This window comes from Balaenoptera acutorostrata, chromosome 8 (assembly GCF_949987535.1).
Source record: "Balaenoptera acutorostrata chromosome 8, mBalAcu1.1, whole genome shotgun sequence".
NCBI classification, from domain to species: Eukaryota; Metazoa; Chordata; class Mammalia; order Artiodactyla; family Balaenopteridae; genus Balaenoptera; species Balaenoptera acutorostrata.
The window spans coordinates 79,216,351-79,240,699 of NC_080071.1; the positions used below are offsets into that span (position 1 = coordinate 79,216,351).

The 24,349-nt window shown below is 44.1% G+C and overlaps 1 protein-coding gene across 10 annotated transcripts in view; it reads left to right on the forward strand.

Annotated features, from left to right (window-relative positions):
• SGPP2 (sphingosine-1-phosphate phosphatase 2) overlaps positions 1–24,349 on the forward strand; it is a 147,097-nt gene that overhangs the window by 38,919 nt on the left and 83,829 nt on the right. For all 10 annotated transcript variants that reach the window (XR_009009000.1, XR_009009004.1, XR_009009005.1 and 7 more), the window contains exon 2: positions 7,347–7,505. Coding sequence is in view for 1 of the 10 variants with exons in the window: in XM_057551211.1 (XP_057407194.1) it covers positions 7,347–7,505 (159 nt within the window). In the remaining 9 variants the exon portion in view is untranslated. The remainder of the gene's footprint in view (positions 1–7,346; positions 7,506–24,349) is intronic.

The following is a 24,349-nucleotide window of genomic DNA, read 5'->3' on the forward strand; positions in this document are numbered from 1 at the left end:
CCCCAAAAGGAACCAGCTTATCTCCCCATCCAGGCTCAGCTCAAATGGCTGCTCCTTGGAGAGCACCTCCCCAACACATACATATCATTTGGTATCACTTGATCCTGCTTTAATTTCATCCTCGTGCTTAATTGCTAAATGAAATACTCTTGCTTATTGTTAATCTTCCATCACTAAAGTGTAATCAGTGAATGAATGGTCTGTGTAGGCATGGCCTCTCTCCAGAAAAGGTTTGCCACTTTCAATTCTTAAAAAAATGTTGGGGGGGCTTCCCTGGTGGCACAGTGGTTGAGAATCTGCCTGCCAGTGCAGGGGACACGGGTTCGAGCCCTGGTCTGGGAGGATCCCACATGCCGCGGAGCAACTAGGCCCGTGAGCCACAATTACTGAGCCTGCGCATCTGGAGCCTGTGCTCCGCAACAAGAGAGGCCGCAACAGTGAGAGGCCCGCGCACCGCGATGAAGAGTGGCCCCGCTTGCCACAACTAGAGAAAGCCCTCGCACAGAAATGAAGACCCAACACAGCCAAAAATAAATAAATTAAAAAAAAAAATGTTGGGCATTGCTTGGTTTGTACTTGGCGTGTTAACATGCTAGTCGGTGTCTTATAATAACTTCGAGTGTTTATTTTGCAAATATTCCACCTCTGCAGCGTGTAGTGGCATGCCACCAAAGCCGAGTCTTTCAGAGAGAGGTAGCAGGACCAAAACCTCGCGAAGTGTAGGCTCTAATGAAAGTGGCATCGAGTTCGTTAGATTTGCCCTTCCTAATCTTTAGGCTCTAGATTAGAAATTCTGGATGAATATATGCTGAGCGTGAGAATCAGAGAGCAAGGCTTGCAGAGTTTTAGTTCCGAATCGACTGCCTTTCAGGACATTGCCCCAGCCATGGAAGGCATTTCTGGGTAGGCCCCAGTCTCTGTAAATGGCTGTCAGTCTGGAGACCTAGGCTGATGCCCCTTTTCTCCCACAACCCCAAGCACATGAAGCAGTTCCCACCTTGAAGAATAATGCCAAGCTGACAATCCTCGGGAGCTGATGAGAAGAATCAGTGTGTAGGTTGAATGTATAGCAGATGTAACTAGAAATCACAAAGGCATTCCCAAGTGGGTTAAAAAAAACAGTTTAGGGACTTCCAAGTGGCGCAGTGTTTAGGAATCCACCTGCCAGTGCAGGGGACATGGGTTCGGTCCCTGGTCCAGGAAGATCCCACATGCCATGGAGCAACTAAGCCTGTGAGCCACGACTACTGAGCCTGTGCTCTAGAACCTGCAAGCCACAATTACTGAGCCCGCGTGCCACAACTACTGAAGCCCCACGCGCCTAGAGCTCATGCTCTGCAACAAGAGAAGCCACTGCAATGAGAAGCCCGTGCACTGCAACGAAGAGTAGCCCCTACTCGCCACAACTAGAGAAAGCCTGTGTGCAGCAACGAAAACCCAACACAGCCAAAAATAAATAAATAAATAACTTTATATAAAAAAACCAGTTTAGAATTCCAAAAACCATTGATTTTAATGGAATACTCTCCTGTGAGTTTTTATCTTAAAATAAAGCAAATTGCTGCTTCTATCTTAGCAAAGACATAATGGCAGATGCTCCTGCCTGCAGAGCCAGAGAACCTTGTTTCCAAGCCAGGATTCTGACGGTGGTGCAAGAGCCCTTTTTAGGGAAATGAGTTTCTTTTTTTGTACCGTGATGGTCTGAGAGGTTAGGAATGTTTTTCAAGCTTCATGACTCCTTAACTAATTTTGGATTTGTCATCCAGGAATTTATGCAGACCCTACTCGGATGAAGACAGGGAGCTTGGGATGGCTTCTTTCTGCGTCGTCAGTTGGTTGTTTGATCCGCTGCTATTTCATCGGGACACCTCTTCCTCATGCCCTTCCCGTAGTACCTTCTGTGGTTGAGGGGTGTGCCTGAGCTCAGTTCCTGCATTCGGACCACTGTAGAATCCTCCGTAGAATTAACTAACTGTTCCCTTCTGGTTTGTCACCAGCATTTGTACCTGTCGCTTTGACCACGTTATCTTACTCTCTTAAACTCCCATTGAGGCTTCCTCTAACACTGAGAATTAAACCGGAGAGCCTTCCTTTTGGGTTTAAAAACACTTCACTGGGGTGTCCTTGTTCCTTGCTACTCAAAGTGTGGTCCATGGGGGGGCAATCTGGCAGCATATGCATCACCTGGGAGCCCATTAGAACTTACAACCCTGTCGCAGGTGAACTGCATCAAAATCTGCATTTTTAACAAGATCCAGGTGAATTGCATGTGTGTTATAACCGAGAAGTGCTTTGTGGGAAATCCTTACTGCTACCATCGTCATTCACAGCCAAGAGCTAGGTCTTTGTGAGACATTTCTCTGCCAGGGTTTGACCTGAACGCTTTGCACACACCAGCAACAACCTCTGATTTAATCTTCCCAGCGTCCTCACGTGGTATGTACTGTTATTATTCCCATTTGCAGAAGGGGAATCTGAGGCCCCAGGAGATCAAGTCATTGGTGTGAGATTATTCAGGTAGTGAGTGTTGAAACAGCCTGGATTTAATCCGAGACACTTTGCGTCCAGAGTTTGTGGATGCAAAGTTTGTCCACCAGCTCTGCACCCTCCCCTCTTCCTGGGCTCTTTTCTCCAGGCCACTTAGTCTGGACTCACTTGCCTCTTTCTCATCGGTCTGTAAAACTTCTCTAAAGCAAAGCCACCATGAAGGAAATGCTGCTGTTTGGTGTGATCTATAAAAGCTTTGAGTCCTAAAATTATTTTTAAGTAAGACTGTGCTGTACCCTGTATAGATTTGATCTCTCTCAGCCAAAGAGAATGAGCTCCTTCTACTGCTTCCAATTAATATGGGCTGCTGGGAGCCTTAGATACTACCCTGCCGGATGTGAATTCCTTCCGGCTGTGTTGAGATAGAGTAGCATCTCAAACTTGACCTTTGGAAGAATACTTGCATTTACAGTTCTAATCTAAAAAAAAAAATGTAGATAAGTAATTTGACCGTGCAATGACATTGGTCCAGAGTTTATCAAGTCCTTTAAAGACCTCAAGGTCAGAATGCCTATAGCCTGTGTACTCAAGGCCAAAGATTAGTTACAGAAAGGTGGTATGTGAGGTCGAGCAGAGATTAAGGTCAGTGGTTTCCAAACTGATTACGAAACTGCTCTGAGGGGATATTCCAGAGAAAAACTTGGGGGTTGGGATGGGGGGGTGCCTGGCCTGAAATAGGGGTTCCCTGGGCCCCTCCTCACTTTCAACCAATTGGTTTCAATCTTTTTATATAATAGGTCCTGGGGTAACGTTCTGTTTAATGGGCCTTTCTCTACTTAAATTTTCTTTTTGTATATTAAAAGCCAACTGAACTAATCCTACTCCATCCTTTGCAGCTGAGGCCGTTGAGGTTCAGAAAGGCTAATTGACTTACTCAAGGTCACACATTGTTTTGGCTAAAAGCTATTTCTTTTTCTTTCTTTTAATAAATGTATTTGTTTTTTCGACTTCATTGGGTCTTCGTTGCTGTGTGCGGGCTTTCTCTAGTTGTGGTGAGTGGGGGTTACACTTTGTTGAGGTGCGCAGGCTTCTCATTGTGGTGGCTTCTCGTTGCGGAGCACGAGCTCTAGGCACGCAGGCTTCAGTAGTTGTGGCGTGTGGGCTCAGTAGTTGTGGCTTGCAGGCTGTAGAGCACGGGCTCAGTAGTTGTGGCTTGCAGGCTGTAGAGCACAGGCTCAGTAGTTGTGGTGCACGGGCTTAGTTGCTCTGCGGCATGTGGGATCTTCCCAGGCCAGGGCTCAAACCTGTGTCCCCTGCATTGGCAGGTGGATTCTTAACCACTGCACCACCAAGGAAGTCCTAAAAGATATTTCTTGTATTCCTCCTTTGACAGCTCAAAAGCTGGGCCAGCTACCAAGTGTGCAGGGCATTCGCTTCTTTTCTGTCTGAGTCTGCCCCTTATTCCAGCCAGTGGTGCTGACCAGGCCATATTTCCTTTGCATTTAGGACTCCTCTGTGTGCATTTGGGAAACTAAACACTGTTCAGGTGTTTCGGGGCAGACCTAAATCCAGGAGTCATATATTCTCGGCGTTCTTTGTCTTCATCTTGCGGTAAATCTGTATGGCTCCCTGTCGGTCCTGACTTAGTTATGCACTGAAGGCAGCCTTGTAGAGAACAAGGAATACTCTGGTATCTGCAAAATAGAGCAGCTGTTCTCCCACCCAAACCTTAAGTTACCAAAAACCCCATTTTAGGAGAATGTGCTTTTGAGAAATTTGTGACCAAAAGGGAAAGATGACATTGGGAGACTGAAATCATGTTTTTCACCCCCACCTGCAAAAACATTTTCCTTTTTCACTTTCAAGAAAATAAACCAGGAAATCAAATAGACAAATGAGAATATCAGTGACATTTTGCAGTTAGTAATAATGGCTATCTGGGTAATTTCCATCTTATCATCCCTTGTTTACCGGAAACTTCTTTGGCTTTGAGGCAGATGATTGGCATACTAAGGGGTATTTTATTTCTAAAAATAGCTCCTCTCCACTCACCTGAATGCTCAGTGCTTTTCCTGATCTTTTGTCTAAAAATTAGCTGCTAATCACTGACTCCTGAGTCTGTGCTGCAGAAACACGGCCCCACTGCCTGGCATGTCAGCTCCTTGGGCGCGACCAGTCCTACAGAATGTACTGATGGATGTTTTTGTTCCAGGATTTGGTTTCCTGTCTCTCAGTTTTATCTCCTCTTCTCTCTGCCATTCACTTTACCTACCATTTCTGTTTCTAACTCCGGTTTCTTTTCTCTCTAATTGTTCCCGATGCGACCAACACATACACTGAAACTGAAATTCTTATTTACAAAGATATATTGAAGTGATACACACTGAGATTTCCTACAAGGGAAACTTAGATTCTTGTTCTGAAAAGAGAAGTACTTAACTACTTTATTTACAGTACATATAATTCTCAAGAATTTGGAAGCAAATATTGGCTCTCACGCTATTTAATTACGTATACAGAGATGTTATCTAAAAGCTCCTTCGGCTGCCCTATTATACACACGTTGATATTTTCAACTTCACCTTTGCTTTTTGTTTCTAAGAAGATTTAGAGAATATTTAGCTCTCTACTCAAAAAAAAAAAAAAAGAGAGCGTTCCTAAAAATTAAAAAAAGAGAGTTCCTAAGAGAATGTAAAAGGCATGCCTAAAGATATTAATTAGTAATATGTAACACTAAAGCAGTTTGCTGTCATCCATACCAGTCTTTTCAATTATTTACTAGGATGAAAATATTGAACTTGGTCTCAGTTAAGTCTCTAGGGTAGAGAATGGTTGTTGCTGAACATTTATCATGTCATATAACACTTGGGTACCATGAAATAACACGAGGGAGGGGTTTGACCCTTGTCAAAGTTTGGCAAAAGTTTTCCTCATAAAGCTTCAAAGCAGGACAGATTACCAAGTGTACCTGACAGCTGGTGCATTAAAATAACTAATTTTTACGTAAAAAGGGTCGCTTCACAGGATTTGCCCCAAGGTCAAGCCTGTTGGATGTATGTTTATGAAACAGAATCTGCAGAGATTAGTCCTCACATTAGATAATGAGACACAGGGAGAAGGAGGGAGGGAGGAGTTTGTCATTTATTCATCTCAGTCCCTTGACCTTGTTTTGCACATCTAACCATAGTATCTTGGCAGAGAGGTAGAACTATACACTTCCTTATTTAATTCATTTTGTGCATTATTGTCATTCCACTTGAGGATGGATCCATTCTTTCTCCTTTGAATTCACTTAGAAGTAAAGTTCATCCCAGAAGAGAGATGAACTTCTGGTTTACCTTGTATGCTCACTCCTGACTAGCAACTTCCTCCCAGGTAGTGCCATGTACTGCTTGGCTTGAGGCTGAATTTTTGAACTTAACCATGACTGGTTTACACGAATCCAGATATGCCTCTGGAGCCGAGGGCAGTGTCAACATAAGTCTTTTTTTTTTTCCTCCCTGCCTACTACCAGGATAACAGGGTGGAGAAGGATGATGGAAAATGGGAGTGCATTTTAGTGGGCCCCATGCGTACTTGCTGTGTTTCTTACACCATCACTGTAGTGGGCCGACTTGGCGAATCCCATTCAAAAGGTAAATTACAAACATTCATCTGCAAGTGATTTTTCTAAAGTCTTCATGTTAGTTAATCTCTTGTTGCTGCAACAAATTACCACGAAATTAGTGGCTTAAAACAACACATATTTGTTCTGTGGATACAAAATATATGGAGGTCAGAAGTCCAGAATGGTTCTTATCTGGCTGAACTCAAGGTATCAGCAGAGCTGTGGTCCTTCTGGAGCCTCAAGGAGAGGATCCTTTTCCTCACTTTTTCCAGCTTCTAGAGGCTGCCGGCATCCCTTGACTCTTGGCTCCTTCCTCCATCTTCAAATCATTTTCTGACTCTTGACTCTTCCACCTCCTTCTATTTTTTAAAGATTTTTGTGATTCCATTGAAACCACCTACCATAATCCAGGGGAACCCCTCAATCTCGAAATCATTAATTACATCTGCAAAGCCCCTTTTGCCATGTAAGGTAACACCTTCACAGGTTCTAAGGATTAGGAGGTAGACATCTTTGGGGACATTCTCCTGCCTACCATGGTCATAGACCCATACAGTGTGCTAACAGAGTTCACCTCCCTTGAGTTTCTAGCCCCCTGTGGACACAGGAGAAAGGTTTGGGTTTTTTTGTGTGTCTTTCCCTGATATTTCTGTCTTGGATGTTACTAATTTAATTTTATGAAGAATTAACATCATCTGTGTTTGTGTAGACACCTGGGGGTTGATAGATGTTCAATAACACTGTAGGCTGCTAGTATTGATACTGTAATTACACAAGGGGAGAGGAGGTAGCACCTTGGCAATTGAAACCCTGTGAATCGTAGATAGAGGGTTTTTTTTGTTTAGTTTTTGTTTGTTTGGGGGTTTTGGGGGCCACATCTAGGGGCATGTGGGATCTTAGTTCCCCCAATTAGGGATGGAACCAACACCCCCTGCAGTAGAAGCAAGGAGTCTTTGGATGGCCAAGGAAGTCCCTAGGTAGAGGTTTTTATTTTTTTAATTTATTTTTAAATATTTATTTATTTATTTGGCTGCGCTGGGTCTTAGTTGAGGCATGGGGGACTCTTTCAGTTGCAGCGTGCATGCGGGATCTAGTTCCCTGACCAGGGATCAAACCCAGGTCCCCCTGCATTGAGAGCACGGAGTCTTAACCACCGGACCACCAGGGAAGTCCTTAGATAGAGGTTTTTAAAACTTGCCTTATAGTGACCTGTTCAATGAACTCACAGAGTCTTCTAACTTTTGTCTTTTAGGCTTATGTACAGAAGTACATTGTGAAGAATTATTTCTACTATTACCTATTCAGATTTTCAGCTGCTTTGGGACAAGAAGTGTTCTACATCACATTCCTTCCATTCACTCACTGGAATATTGATCCTTATTTGTCCAGAAGACTGACCATCATATGGGTTGTAAGTATTAGTATTACTCATGAACCAGTATTACTTCTACAACAGCTACCTCCTTTGGTATTCAAGTACTCTGCATATATGCTCTTTTTTAAAAATCACTTAGAGTTGAATTTTTACCTGGTTTACTTTGGGAAAATGGAAGGAAAGATTTAAAAGCTATGGGTGAATAAGACTATGAGAGGGGAGAGGTGATGTGCAGGAAAAGGACCTTTCTGAGAATCCATGAAAGGACATAAAATGCTTCCTCCCAAGAAACCCTTTTTAGTAAAATTTGATCAAAAACTGAAAATAGGAGCTGTTGACTAATAATTCCGAGTGGTATTAAGTGTAACTACCCCATGTCTATTGGATACACAAAAGCATGTAAGGCAGGGCAACTTCTCTGAGGAAGCTGGTAGTATTATGTGGGCAGCTGGCGTATACACGAAAACCCAATGATAATTCTGGGTGGAGAGGTGGAGCCCCTTCTGATGTTTTGTCTGGGACCCTATCGTGGAACTTTGTTCAGGATCAAATAAGTTCTGATTTTTATTTATTTATTTATTTATTTTATTTATTTTTTGGGCCGCATCGGGTCTTAGTTGCAGCCTGAGGGGTCTTTGTTGAGGCATGTAGGCTTCTCTCTAGTTGTGGCATGCAGGTTTTCTCTTCTCTGGTTGTGGTGCACAGGCTCCAGGGCAGGTGAGCTCTGTAGTTTGCGTCATGCAGGCTCTCTAGTTGAGGCGTGAGAGCTCAGTAGTTGTGGCGTGTGAGCTTAGTTGCCCCGTGGCATGTGGGATCTTAGTTCCCTGACCAGGGATCAAACCCTTGTCCCCTGCATTGTAAGGCGGATTCTTTACCACTGGATCACCAGAGAAGTCCCTGATTTTTTTTTTTAAACTGGGGGAGATGGTGGTTATTTGCAAGGCAGCAAGGCATGCTGCCAGCATCCGGACCCTGGGATCAGATAGGCCTGGGTTCAAGTGCAGCTCAGCCACTGCGCTTGTCCGTGTGCCCTTGTCCTGAGCCTGTAAAATGGTGTCAATAATGCACATCTCCCAGAATCATCATGAAGACATATAGGGTATGGCCTGGTGCATGTGAGGACTCTGCAAGTCGCCAGAAGCATGGTAACACATGGTGATGAGTCCAAGAAGGCAAAAGAGTCTTAAAGATCAACCAATTCTTAGGGCAAAGATGGTTTAGCCGGGAGCGGGGGCCTCAGGGACAAGGTTGCCAGCACGGCTGTTTCCCTGACTCAAGATTCTGCTCTGAAAACAGCTTCAGAAGTGCCTGGTCAAGAAATATTTTAGATTCCACATATAAGTGATATCATATGATATTTGTCTTTCTCTTTCTGACTTACTTCACTTAGTATGATATTCTCTAGCTGCATCCATGTTGCTGCAAATGGCGTTATTTCATTCTTTTTTATGGCTGCATAGTATTCCATTTTATATATGTACCGCATCTTCTTTATGCATGAACCTCTCTACGAAACAGAAACAGACTGGCAGACATAGAGCACAGACTTGTGATTGCCGGTGTGGAGGGCGGGGGAGCTGAGGGAAGGATTGGGAGTTTGGAATTAACAGATATAAACTAGTATATATAGGACGGATAAACAACAAGTTCCTACTGTATAGCACAGGGAACTGTATTCAACATCCTGTGAGAAGCCATAGTGGAAAAGAATATGAAAAAGAATATATATATGAATAACTGAATCACTTTGCTGTACAGTAGAAATTCTAACACAACATTGTAAATCAACTCTACTTCAGTTAACAAAAAAAAAAAGAAGTGCCTGTCGTATCTAAAGAATCTGGGGTTCTCAGGCGGCTCTGCTCTGAGAAGCTGTGGCTGCACCCCTGGTGCTTTTATTTTTCTCATTTGTAGAACAAGTGAGAGGGGCCTTGATCAGGAGGCATAAGTGCAGATATACTAAAAGGCAGGGCAGAGGAATAAAGCAGTGAAGTGCTGAGTGGGGAGGGCTGGTGGGTGGGGCACCTGGGGCATTGGGAATGGCTACCCCTCACCTCCACCTGTGCCTGAGAGAGGACAGACAGGCTGGGGTGGTCAGATCTCTTTTTCATGTGAAATCTTTAAATGTAGGGCTTACATTTTTAAAATCTCTATATGCCAATTCAAGACAGGATCCTTGAAGTCTAAACTTCCGAGGCTTGGTTTGAAGCCTCTGGCCTTGAAGGACAGCTAAGGTCCCTCGGGCTTATGGTTAAGATTATTTGGCCCCGAATTCTTCCCATTTGCTCCTTTTCTCTCACAAACTACAAGCCAGTTTTTCCTTTCTCCATCCCTGTCTCCCTTCCAGCCCTCTTCTGAAATCTAACTTCTGTTAAAAGTATGATCCAACGAGAATCTGCAAAAGCACAGGCATCTTGCAGAAGATGACCATTAGTGCAGTTGCCCTTTCCTTTTGGAAGCGGCTTCCTTTCCTGCGGAGAGGTGATGTCCACTGGAGGAGCTGGGGGAGGAGAGACAGGGAGCGGGGTGCAATCCTTCTGTTCTTAGGATGTGAAAATGCACCCAAGACCCGTGGTGCTTGAGTTTCTTTTCCTCTCATTTATTTTCTGAGATACCAAAAAAACCCCCAAAACTTCCAACTTTTATGGTTGTCAAGTGGGGCAAATGATGCAAAATACTTCTAGTAACCTGGGAAAATCTTATACTGTGTACAGTCAGCTCTAGGCCAATTATCTTGCCCGCTGAGGGTGGAGAACTTTTCCTGAGGGGCCGGGAAGATGTTTAGACCTGATGGGAGGCAGTGGTTAGGGAACTCAGATTGTCCTTGTGGGTTGTTATTTTTCACTTTGGAGTCCTCATTTCAAAGGGCTCAAAAGATTTCCCGTTTGAGGTAGAATTACTAGTCTTTTGTCAGCGAGTGGACAAATAAAGTCTTTACCTGAGAGAGGAAAGAGCAACCTTTGAGTATGCAGTTTGTCCTGAGCTTTGGCGATGTGCTATTTGCTTTCAAAAGTGGGTGCATGGCCAGGTCCAAAACGCCCCCATGCAGAGAGGTATGTAATTCGTATCAGTGAAGCAGTGTGTGCATTCCTGGCAGTTCCAGTGGAGGGAATAGTGGCCGGTCCAAGGTGGGGATGGAGGGAGGGAAGGAAGAAGGGGCAGAAGGAGAGAGGTAGAGGCTGGGGTGGGTGGGGGAGGGTTCAGAGGTGTGAAGGTGTTTGCTTTGTGCTCAGCTGCGGAGATAATAATGAGAGAGGCTTGGTTTGGCTCCTGTGCTGAAAGTGGGTGGAGGGAAGGAAAATTCCTGATGGTGTTAGCAGTTGGGAGGGAAGGAGGGGCGGAGACGGGTGAGATTCTTTTGGGCAATCAGCTTCCTGCTGAGGCAGCCTGTCTCCTGTAAGGGATATCCCTAAATTAGTGGCTGCCTCTTTAAGGGGTGAGGGTGAAGAAATGTTAATTATATAAGGGTCAGAATTTGAAGTCCCCTTAACTTTAAACATCTTTTCTCACCCAAAATCCTTTGGAAGGCAGCTGTGTCCAAGAGTGCCAAACCTCTTGACAAATTTCATATTAATTCGACAATTGTCATTGGATGAAGTCTCAACAGGTTTCATTGCTTTTAAAAATAATTTGTTATATTAGGGGTGACTCATACTGTCTGAAGTAGCTTAGCAGAATTTATGGTTATATTAACTGTTTTCTTATCACAATCATAATTGTTCCTCTTGTCTATTGCACCTCTCTTATTGCTTTTGTTGGCATCTGTGTTCATTATTTGATCTTCATAACAATGGGTTGGTATCATTTTATAGATTGGGGTAGTAATACTTCAAATAATAATAAGCCATATTACATGTTGAGGCCTTAGTATACATGCCACTCAGTGTAATAATGCTTTACATATTTTACCTAATTTAATCCTGCCAGCAATCCTGAGAAGTGATTATTGCCAGTTTTACAGATTAGGAAACTGACATGTAGAAAGGATCACTTTGGATTAAGTGGATTTGATCCTGTCCCCTAAGGCCTCTTGTGCTAGAGAGGGCCGCCACTGTTGTTTCTTAGAAGAACACAGCTGAAAGACACGAAGAGCATTCACTGTTGATTTTTTTTTTTTAAGTGATGTTGAAGCTGAGGCTTTAAGTATTAAAACGACTTGCCCAAGGTTCTCTTCCATTGCATATTTGCTATGATTGTATTTCAGGTTTGCCTGTATGGCATTTATTAACTCTATCTACTACTTAAGTGTCTTCTATAGGCTCTTCTTGACAAGTCAAAGGTATCTTATCCCAGAAAAGTTAGATAAGCTTTTTTTTAATTAGCTGAAAAACATCAGTGAGGTATTTTCTTCTTCTGTCACATATCAAGGTTTTTAACCTGTCATTGGATTCACTAGAATCTTCAACCTTGGGACAGAAAAGGCCATGAATGGGTTATTCATTAGATGCTCATGAAGAGATGTTATAGATAGTGCTTCACAAGGAGTCACTGCCCAACTGAGTGATTATCTGATCTCCTGGCTTCCACTGTGGTGTGGTGACAGCCCCACCAAAAAAGACAATAGTAGTGCTTGTGTCTAAAAAAGGTTAGAGGCAATTTCATTGAAACTGCATCATGTTCAGCTTTGTAACATGAGGCAAAATCTCACTTTTTGCTAAATAAACTTATTCTCCATTTTGTAAAATAACAATGCAGATATCGATACCACAACTGATCCGTGGAAGGCTCATCTTCTCTGTTCTTATGATACTTACATCCTGCCTCTTTTCACAGATCTTGCATGGCATTCAAGATGAGATGCAAGAAAAAAATGGGAAATGTAGGTAAAATCAAAATTAGGGGGAATACAGATAGAATAGGAGATGAATGCCTGAAGTTGAGCCATGAATTTGTCTTTCAACTTTGTCTTGACTAATTTAAAATGGAATGACATTATTTGCTAGGGAAGAATAGGCTTATTCCTAAGAGAGGAAACGTCCTGACACATAGGATTGATAGAATCATTAAGGATAGTGATGCATGTTGCTAAATTATATTCCTGGGAATGTTGTTTGCTATCAGTACCCCTGATCAGCTGTGTGAGAGTACTCATTTAGACTCTTCCTCATAACCTTTGTGTGTTCTCATTTTTTCAATCATTGCTGATTAAACCGATGAAAAATGGTACCTCCATTAATTTTCATATATTTTTAGTGAAAATGAAAATATTTTTCGGGCTTTCATCAGCCATTTGTGTTAACTCTTGTGAATTGTCAGTCTGTCCTTTGAGTATATTTTTAAAGGGCTTTAAGTTTTTAATTGCTTTTCAGCAGTTGTTAACATAAAATGTATTCAACTATTGATTTTCCATGTCTCAGAGGCAATGTGCTTTTATATATAAAAGATTTTTAGAAATTTAAGATTTTGAGAAATGGTATGTAAGTTTATGGTATCAGCAATAGTGACCTAAGAAAATACCTTAAAATAGAATTTCAATGCTTTTATGCTTTGTGTTCACTTTAGTTTTAGGCACAGACCTCACCACTCCTTGTTGCCCTACCTTTTGTGACCTCCCTGGCCTCTTTAAGACATTTGAATTTGGGACTCCCATCTTCAGGCACTTAATCTTCCTGGCCTGCAGTTTCCCTGGCCACAAAATAGCTTACTCAGGGGCAACCAGCTGTTAGAAAACCTGATTCTTGCTGCCTAAACTCCAGGAAGGTTTAAGTTTGTCTTGGAGTTTTTCCTTGCCTTTTTCCCCCATTTGTAAACACTTCTTTTACCTAACACCAAAGGATACAGTCTCCACCATTCTAACCCATGTGTGGTTATTTTAAAGTAATTGTCATCCTATCCAAACTGTTCTTGAATGTTGAAGATCTGGTTGCTTCTGAGAGTTTCTGGGCAGGGTTAATCTCTCTTCTAATAATTCGTGGGTTTTTTTGGTTTTTTTTTAAAGTCCCCTCAATCCATTTTAATTTATGGCTTTTGATGATCTCCTTGAATGGAAGCAAGGAGTGTTCATGTCAGGGGAGGGGGGCTGCTTCTACCTCTATCAGCAGCTTTGAGGTTTGGTCAGAGGTTCCTGATCCTGAAATACCATGAAAGGAACATGAGGCTGATGTTTATAGGGTGTTTTTTGGTTTCCACTCAAACTAGCTCAGGAAAGGGGGGATTTGTTGTAAGGTTATGAGGAATCCCATAGGAGCCAGAACCTCACAGGAGCTGATGCCAGTGAACAGCTTGGTTTCTGGTACAATTAAGCAGTCGCTCCAGGATCTGCTTCTTTACCTCCTGTTGCCAGCTGGTAACTTCCTGTCTTTTAGTTCAGAGTTCCAAGACAGTCTGACCCAGCTCACTGTGTAGCACAACTCCATCCATCTTGGGGTCAGTGCATATGTTGACTGTATTTTGTCCAAGCATCTGTGTTGGGGGCAGCGATAGACAATTAATTGGGGCCCAGAGCCACGGGCCAGGTTGAAACATCAAGAGATTTGGACTATAATCGTAGCAGTGAAACCTTGCTCAAGCCACTTCATGATTCTGGCCTGCAGCATCCCTAGCTTCAGAATGAAAGGACCCAGCTAGAGAATCTTTGGAGGCATATAACATGGTCATGACTCTTCTTTATATGTTTGCTATGTGACACTTAAGAGATCCATCCATGGCATGGAGTAAGAAGGCAAAGAGTAAATGCTGGGCAGGATAACATTAAAAAAAAAAAGAAAAAGGCCTGTCATCTCTTTTGCAGACCAAATGCTAATGTGGTTTTACATATTTTGTGCTGGGAACCCCTCAATATTAGACAGTACATTAGAAATGCATATCAAATCCACTGCTAAATATTTGTTAGGTAGTCTGCTGTTTTGTGTTCAACACGATCAAAGGAACGCTTTAAAAGGAAATGCTGAATTGCTTGGTGACTATAGGTTCCAATTTTATGTACACTCAAAATCCCGGCGATAAGGAAGTCATAACAGCAGAAGATTCCTCTTGGCAGGTCCTTCCGTTCCTACTCTTTTTTTTTTTTTTTTTTTTTAAAGGATTTTCTTATTTATTTTATTTATTTATTTATTTATTTTTGACTGTGTTGGGTCTTCGGTTCGTGCGAGGGCTTTCTCCAGTTGCGGCAAGCGGGGGCCACTCTTCATCGCGGTGCGGGGACCGCTCTTCATCGCGGTGCGGGGACCGCTCTTCATCGCGGTGCGCGGGCCTTTCTCTATCGCGGCCCCTCCCGTCGCGGGGCACAGGCTCCAGACGCGCAGGCTCAGCAATTGTGGCTCACGGGCCCAGCTGCTCCGTGGCATGTGGGATCTTCCCAGACCAGGGCTCGAACCCGTGTCCCCTGCATTAGCAGGCAGATTCTCAACCACTGCGCCACCAGGGAAGCCCCCGTTCCTACTCTTGCAAGTCAAATTAACTTATGTTGGAGAGCTTGAGTTTAAATGATGGATTTTACATCTCTCACGTTCTGATTATTGAAAGCTAGCTAGCTGATATCTACATTATAAAGTAGAACTAAAATTTATATTTAAATTGTGCCTATGATCTAGTGTCTAACTGCAGCAGAGTCTAGGGTATTATTTTATAAACAGTTCCATAAATTGGTTAAGAGGTTGCTTTATGGTAACATGTCTAAATGCAGTGGTGTCTCTGGATGTGGGCAGGCTGCCATCTGGCTGTGTCACAGGGGAGTCTCTGAGACTTGGTAAGAGAGGAGTGCAAAACAGCCTGCCCCATCCCTGTAATTCACAACCCTTAGACAGGGGTCAATTTTAGTGCCAAAAGATGACTTTTAATGTGATTATCTCCTAATCCTCTGTTTAAACCACTACCACCATTCACTTCAAAAGATTGCCCTGCTTGTTAAGTTGGTTCTTGCTTGAGATTAATGAGTCTTGAGAAGTATTCAACAATGGCCAGATTGTAACCCTCACTAACTTGCATTGAATGAAATGGAATTAAGTGTTAGAGATTCTGCCCAGTTCCTCTGAAGTAGAACCTTGTCATTTAGCCTTAGTTAAATATTAAGTAAATGTCTCTAGGGTGTTTGTTATGCAAACTGTATTGGTTTGGTTTTAAAACACAGCAAGGAAATGTTTTGGTTTTAGTGTAGCTTTAAAAAAAAACAACAACAACCACCTTGAAAACTGGACTCAGCAGATTTGGATCTCTCTGATTATCACCATCATTACCTGAAAAATGATCTGCCCCTCCCCCCGTGCCCACAGTCTTCCCTAACTCTTCTGCCACCCCGCCCTCACTAGTGTCCCGTTTTTCAACCCCCTGAGACTTTCAATGCTGGTTTTGGGTTTGGTTTGGTTTTGATTGAGCAGAATTGTAATCCTCCCACACAGAGACCAGGGCCCCTGACTCTCGGCCCTGAGCATCACTTCTAAATGCTTCACTTAATTTATCTCAGGATGTGTGATTACTTTCAAGCTTAGCTATGTATGAGATTGTTTGAGACACCAGGAGCCTGGAGGCAGGATGTCTTTAAGGATGAAATTAGTTTGGATCTGCTAAGACAATGCCAAAAAAAAAAAAAAATTAATCATTTCATACAGAGTTTGGATATGCAGTTAGCCTTTTTCCTCTCCTTTTAGTTTTATCGTAGCTTTTAATGTCTTATCAAGAAAAACAAATAGCCTTTGCCAAGTTCTATCCAGACCAGAAACCAAGGCACATCCGGCAGGGCAGAGCCTCAGTTCACTTTCTGAATTCGGCTGGAGTCTAGGACCAGGCCTGAGGCTGCTCTCCCCAGCTGCCTGCAGGTGAATCACTCCCTAGGGGGTCTTTACAAAGCACCCTTCTGGACTGGACCTTGTCCCAGATTCTCTCGCATTCATTTGTAAAACAAAGGGAAGGAAAAATGAGCTAATCAATAGGCCACAGGGGCCTTTCTTTCAGAGGAAATTTTCAAATAAAATCTTAACAATGCTCTATTTTTTTAACCAATCAGTTCCATTTGCAAAGCTGCATTCTTGTTTTTTTTTTTTAATTAATTAATTTATTTATTTTTGGCTGTGTCGGGTCTTTGTTGTTGCGCGCGCAGGCTTTCTCTAGTGGCGATGAGCAGGGGCTACTCTTCATTGCGGTGCACGGGGTTCTCATTGCAGTGGCTTCTCTTCTTGTGGAGCATGGGCTCTAGAAGTGCGGACTTCAGTAGTTGTGGCACGTGGGCTCAGTAGTTGTGGCTCTCGGGCTCTAGAGCACAGGCTCAGTAGTTGTGGTGCACGGGCTTAGTTGTTCCGCGGCATGTGGGATCTTCCCAGACCAGGGCTCAAACCCATGTCCCCTGCATTGGCAGGCGGACTCCTAACCACTGCGCCACCAGGTAAGTCCCAAAGGTGCATTCTTGAATGGGTATGATTCTCACAGCAGCTGCCTTCTGAGCCTTCTCTACCTGACAGATGCTTTACATACAAGAACCCCATTTCACAGGTGAGAAAACTAAAACCCAAAGAGTAGTTAAGTGATTTACCCAAAGGGACACATCTAGTAAGCAGAATAGGTACATCTATCTCCCAACCCCATCCATTCCTTTCCAGTGCACCATCTTGCCTCAAATGGCTAAATTCTTTTTCCCCCCAACCCAATTATTCAAAATAATAATTGGATTGGGCCTATTTGGTTGGAAAAGCTCCATATATCATCACAGCCTCGTTAGCAAGTGCCCTGTATGTGCAGCAGACTCATGTCACAGGTTCCCCAGGCATTTGTCCTGCGGTTCTCTGTGCTGTAGTCCCTTGTGTCCCCCCTCATTGTCAGACTGTGTGTCCCAGACTCTTTACCCTCCCCAGAAGGCCAGGCATTACAGGGACCTGGGAGAGGAGAAGGGCTTTGGTACCTTTGTTGGGGGCAGGGAGTAGGGGGAGGCCTGATGAAGCTGCCTGCTAACCCCGCGGGCTTGTTGGGCCGAGGCCCACGTTCCACTTCCTTGTCCAATTCTGCAAAGAGCCCAGTGGAAAGGAGGAGTAGGGAAAAGATGGGCCTTTGTCCCACGAGGAGGTGGGGATTTGCACTATGGGGACAGTCCTTCCCTGAGGAACCTCTGGTGGAGGGGGAAGGAGCCTTACACCCCTCAGCAGCTCTCCCATAGAATTAGGAAGTGACCCCTATGCTGAGAAGGGGAAGGAAAGGTTTTTCCCAGCTAAGTGCTCTACCAATTTACAGCTGGAGAGGCCATACTGTATTTTGGCCTCTGGAATTTTCTGGAAGCTTGAGAGGTAGTAGACAAACCCAGTCTTGTTTTTTTTTAATTTATTTATTTTTTAATTTTTTTTTTTTTTTTAATTTTTTTGGCTGCATTGGGTCTTCGTTGCTGTGCGTGGGCTTTCTCCAGTTGCGGTGAACGGGGGCTACTCTTCGTTGCGGTGCACAGTCTTCTCACTGCGGTGGCTTCTCTTGTTGTGGAGCACAGGCTCTAGGCGCACGGGCTTCAGTAGTTGTGGCTCGTGGGCTCAGTAGTTGTGGATCGTGGACTCTAGAGCACAGGCTCACTAGTTGTGGAACAGGGGCTTAGTCGCTCCGCGGCATGTGGGATCTTCCCGGACCAGGGCTCGAACCCGTGTCCCCTGCATTGCCAGGTGGATTCTTAACCACTGCGCCACCAGGGAAGTCCCACCCAGTCTTTTTTTTTTTTTAATTAATTAATTTTTATTTTTGGCTGCATTGGGTCTTCGTTGCTGTGCGCGGGCTTTCTCTAGTTGCGGCGAGTGGGGCTACTCTTCCTTGTGCTGCGCAGGCTTCTCATTGCGGTGGCTTCTCTTGTTGCGGAGCACAGGCTCTAGGCATGCGGGCTTCAGTAGTTGTGGCACGTGGGCTCAGTTGCTGTGGCTCGCGGGCTCTAGAGCACAGGCTCAGTAGTTGTGGCGCACGGGCTTCGTTGCTCCACGGCATGTGGGATCTTCCCAGACCAGGACTCGAACCCGTGTCCCCTGCATGGGCAGGCGGATTCTTAACCACTGCGCCACCAAGGAAGTCCCCACCCAGTCTTGTTAACCTCATGGCGGTCACCTCTCTTCTTCCCTCTCCTTTCACCAGGGCAGCCCTGGGGCTTCCCTAGGTGCACCCTTTGCAGCCCCTTCTCCCCAGTGCAGACTACAGCCTTGACCTCCATTCCTTTTCTTCCAGGCCCAGCTGCCACCAGGCGCCAGTCAGCCCTGTTGCACCAGTGGCCTCAGTGGGCATGGTGGCTGGGAGGCTTTGTGCTTGCTTGGGGGGAGCTGGGCCTCAGCCATCTGAGGGTTAATCTGGGAAACTGAGGCTGACCTCTGACCTCTGACCCAGGGTGCCCTCTCACTTTGGCCTCTTGCCTCCTGCAGCAGTCCTGCTGGTGCCCGAGGCCCAGCCCCAGTGCTCTCCTCGCTGGGCTGAGTCCCACTCATGTGACCTTATTATGTCCCCTGTGAGGCGGAGTGAATAAATCATTTTCAGGGGGCCACAGTCTAACTGCTTATGAACAAATAACACTGTAAAGATTCTGAATGTGAGCAGAGCCTCTGTGCCAGCCTTCAAGATGACAACAGCTCTCTGTGCAGCCAGCCGTAGTCATCTTACTGAGTTCTAAGTGGGTGCTGGACTCGGGGCCGTGCACCCTATAAACATTATGGAGTGAGGTATAGGCACTATTATTGTCATTTTAAAGGTGAGGAAGCAGCATGGAAAGCCAGCCAAGTTGATGTAGCCAGTAGGGAGCAGACTCAGGATTTGAGCCCGTGACTGTCTGATTCCAGAATCCTGGTTATGAACCGCTGCCCTCACGAACCATTTTTCTTAATTGTGTTAAATATAGTCGAGCTTTTTTGTGTATCAAACATGCCCAATTAATTTTATTTTTCATTTTACAAGTAGTGAACTGTGTTAATAAAAAAATTGAGAAAAGAAAAAATTACCTAAATCCTACCACATTTATTGATTTGAGGGTGATTCCCCTTTTCCATCAATTTGCCTGCCTGCCTCTCTATCTATGCACTGTTTGATCACAGGACACAGTTTATATGATACTTTGTGATAAATGGTTTGATAGAACATTAAACATGACTTGGGGTTCATGGTGCATACCTAAGAAAAAGAGGGGAATGAAATGGGGGTGACTCACGAATCTTTTAACCTAAAAGAAATCATTGAATCAAAGGATAATTTCGTTACCTTATGAATTAGAAGACTGGGATTCTAATCCAAGTGAGAATTGTTCCACCTCTATTTTACATAGTACATGTTTTAGTGAAATAGAGGGCGACGCCTTGGAGTCGAGGGGATGGCCAGGCTGGGATGGGCTCATAACTGCTGGCTGTTACAGGTGGGTAATCAGTTAGTCCAGAGTTTCTTAATAATTAGCCAAGTGGGACTTCCCTGGTGGCGCAGTGGTTAAGAATCCACCTGCCAATGCAGGGGACATGGGTTTGATCCCTCGTCCGGGAAGATCCCACATGCCACAGAGCAACTAAGCCCGTGCACCACAACTACTGAGCCCGCGTACCACAACTACTGAGCCTGTGTGCCACAACTGCTGAAGCCCGCGCGCCTAGAGCCTGTGCTCCGCAACAAGAGAAGCCACCGCAGTGAGAAGCCCACGCACCGCAACGAAGAGTAGCCCCCGCTCACCGCAACTAGAGAAAGCCCACAAGCAGCAACAAAGACTCAACGCAGCCAAAAATAATTAATTTTAAAAAAATGATAAATGTCACTTGGCTGATTTTTTTTTTATCTCTGGCCTCAGTTTGACCATCTCTGAAATGTGGAGTTGAACAAAATGACCTCTTTTTTAAAAAAAATTATTATTATTATTATTTATTTATTTATTTATTTATTTTTGCTGTGTTGGGTCTTCGTTTCTGTGCGAGGGCTTTCTCCAGTTCCGGCGAGTGGGGGCCACTCTTCATCGCGGTGCGCGGGCCTCTCACTGTCATGGTCTCTCTCGTTGCGGAGCACAGGCTCCAGACGCACAGGCTCAGTACTTGCAGCTCACGGGCCCAGTTGCTGCGCCGCACGTGGGATCCTCCCAGACCAGGGCTCGAACCCATGTCCCCTACATTGGCAGGCAGATTCTTAACCACTGCGCCACCAGGGAAGCCCCAAAATGACCTCTCTTATTTTGAAAGTTTTACGATTATATAAATATTGATGGTGATGTGTTTTTTAAGATATTCTGTCTTTTTAATCATATGTTCCGGCTTTAACAATGTATCTGGCCCTATACAATTTCCCCCACGTGACCTCCACACACCTTGGGTTGGCTCCTACCAGTTTTCTTGGGGTCCCCATGAGGAACAATAGTTAGTGATTCTCTGAAAAAAGTCCTGAGACCCTTGGTTGGGCCCACCAGATCTGAATCGCTAGAAATCACTTGGCCCTGCAAATGCACACCAAGGGAGGGAGGGTTTGGTGAGGGTTCAGGGCTGTCCTAGTCCGGGCACAAAGCAATGGCAAACGTTAAGCACACAGTCTTGCTCTGAGCTTGCGCGCACGCGTGCATGTATGTGTGTGTGTGTGTAAGTGTAAGTGTAACAGGGAAGAGCCAGATCTGACTACATATTAGATCTGTTTCTTTTACTTTAACCTTTGCTTCCCCTTGTTCACTGAAAGGATACTGTCTATACATAATGGCCTGCCTCGGGGAACTCTGCCCCTCTGCCTGAACGTTAAACCAAAGTGCCTTTGTTCAGGGAAACATCCGGACCCTGTCCACCTGTGGATGGCTGCAAGAAAGAAGAAATTAACGCATCCCCTCCCCGAGGCTGGCCATTCCAGGGGATATTTGCAAAACTTATGGGTTTTTTACTTTATTTCCTCATCTCCTCCCCCTCTCTGTGCTATAAAAGAAACTGGCATCCAAACCCTGATAAGACGGTTATTTTGAGACTTTAGTCTGCCATCTTCTCGGTCTGCCGGCTTTCCGAATAAAGTCGTCTTCCCTGCCTCAACACCTCGTCTCCGATTCATTGGCCTGTCGTGCGGCGAGCAGAGCGAGCTTGGACTCGGTAACGTGTGTGTACACATAAAAATCCATTGTTTGCATTGCATATGCTCCAATTTAACTAGAAAAAGAGGTTATGTTTTTGTTCCTCTTAAAATTAAATTTCTTCTGGCATTCACAGGCACTGAAATCAGAAGGGAAAAAAATGTTTCGATTTGAAAATGTTTTTCAAATATGTAGCAATTCGACTCTAGGGGATGGGACACGGTTTTTCCAGAAACTCGAACTTGGAAATTAGCAACGGAGCAGCAGTAAGCTGGCTTCCTTTTAAACTAACACTGATCAACAAGTAAAGGCTAAATGAGTGAAATAAGAGAGCTGATTTCTTTATTAGGCCATAATAGAAGGTTTAGTCAAAGGAGAAAATGAAACTCTGGATTTAATACTAACTCTACAATCCATGGCATACCTGTACAGGGGCTGCCACTGGACAGGAGCCCCTCCCAGCCTGACCATGCCCCAACGAGGGCTTCCTAAACCTGGGTTATGTGAAATAAAAGTTGAGCAGTTTTCAGCATTTGTCTACATAATTGGGGAAAATATTTAGCAGAAAGAATGGATACAGGGCGATGGATTGAACCGCTCTCCATTTTTCTTTAGCCAACAAAGACCACAATGGGGCTGTTTTATGAGAATTCATTAAAAAAAAAAAAAGGATCAGGGGGCTCATTCACTTGGGTAAGCATTCCAAACAAGCTAAGTGTTCTTAGAGGCTTTAACCCTCTGGGGGCTGGATTCAGAAATTTAAACCTGAATTTGTACTGTAGAAAGCTTTTCAAATGTATAAGACTGGGTTTTATGCTTAAAAAAAAAAAAAAAAAAGTCTACTAATCTACAAAGAATGCTAGACTATTTCCCCTACAGGGCAATCAAAAGGGTGTGTCTTTAACAGGAAAAGGATTAAATCATTATAACTCTGTCAAGAGCCTGAGTTTCAGAAAACCAGGTGCCTGTCTTTATTTAAAACATCTCAGATGCCTAAAAGGATGTCTAAGCGTGTGCTAATCTGTTATCTAGCTCTCTTATGGATGTTAATTTTGTATAACCTATATACATTCATGAGGAATATATTTTAAGGAAAATTTATAAAAGAGGCATAAAACCACCTAGAGCCTTTTTAGTGTGTTATCTTTAAGATTAAAATATAAAGAGCCATGCATAGGATGTGCTTGGTAAGTGGAACAGAGTTTTTGTGGTGGAAATTCTCCTAGAAAACTCAAGGTGAAGGGACACCCAAATCAAACCTAGACAATGTTAAATACTCCTTTGTGGTCACCTGGACATTTTTCATCCTTTGCAACCTGAAATTCTGAAACTATGTATATTTAAACACTGGACATTGATCCAACCAAGAAGACAAGCATAGTAATCTTTTTTTTTTTTTAAACAATTTTATTTATTTATTTATTTTTTGGCTGTGTTGGGTCTTCGTTGCTGTGCACGGGCTCTCTCCAGTTGCGGTGAGCGGGGACCACTCCTCGCCGAGGTGCGCAGGCCTCTCACCGCAGTGGCCTCTCCCGTTGCAGAGCATGGGCTCTAGGCACGAGGGCTTCAGTAGTTGTGGCTCGCGGGCTCCAGAGCTCAAGCTCAGCAGTTGTGGTGCACGGGCCCAGCCGCTCCGCCGCATGTGGGATCTTCCCGGGCCAGGGCTCGAACCCGTGTCCCCTGCATTGGCAGGCAGACTCCCAACCACTGCACCACCAGGGGAGCCCCAAGCATAGTAATCTTTTGAAGGTGTCTCCTAAAACATCTTCTGAATCCTGTATTTTTACAGATTCAAACTCAGGTCTTCACTTGTAGTTTTTTGTTTGGTGGTCTTATAACCCTGAGCCTAATTCATTAGTTATCACCAGTAATGTAATATCCCATCCCTAAACTATTTACTTCTAGCTGATGCCGAAAGTGCGACCTCTGTGCACCGGTGCCGAATCGAATCTCGGAGACAAAGTTTTGGGTGAAGTAGAAAAGAATTGCTTTGCCAGGCAAAGGGAGACACTGTGGGTTCCTGCCCCAAAAAACTGTGTGTCCCAACCTGGAAGGCTTTGGTGAGGAGTCTTATAGCAGTGGTTCAAGGGTGGGGTTGCTGAGAAGAATTAGGGCGTGTGCAGGGCCTGCACTCCTTTAGCTGGCCGCAGGTCATGGGGGCTGAACAGAAAGTCTCCCATGCCCAGGAGACCCATAGGGTCCTGCTTGGTTTCATAGGTGCACCATAGCCAAGTCTGAAAAAAGTAAATGATGTGAAAACGTGCTTGTCTCTTAAAATGATGGGGTGGTACGAGGGTGCATTTGGTCTCACACCGGCGCTCCATCTCCACTGTAAGAACAGCTGGACGTAAACTCTCTAGAAGTAGGTTCTGTAGCGTGTCTGTATCTAAAATGTGATGTCAGGAGCATGTAAATAAGAAAGAAGTTCCATGAGTCAAGTCATTGTTTCTAAAAATAAGGTTTTTAAAAAACATACAACTTCACAGATGGCAGAGCACTTCCAAACATATTTTTATCTCAATCCAACATCATTTTTGTAAGCTATTAATATCTATATTTACATAAGATGAAACTAAGGATGAGATATTAATATCACCCAGACCTCGTTCTCACTCCAGCCCTCTTCTTACTTCATCATCCTGTGTCAAGCCTAAAATAAAGGTTCTCTTTGAAGCAAATGAAGAATCTTTGGAAAGGGCCTAATAGGCTATACAGTGGGTGGTGGATTTAGAGAGAATATTGGTGGGTGGGAAAATGCACCCCTCATGAAAGTTCAAAGGAAAACAATTGTGCAGCTAGCATCATAAGATATGTTGCACAAAGCTGAGCAGGACTTAAAGACATTTAAACATTCAGGAAAGACTGGACCACTTTGGGGGGTGGGGAGTGGTTCTTTTAATTTTAAAGGAAAGTTTGCTCCTTTTCACTCAGTGCT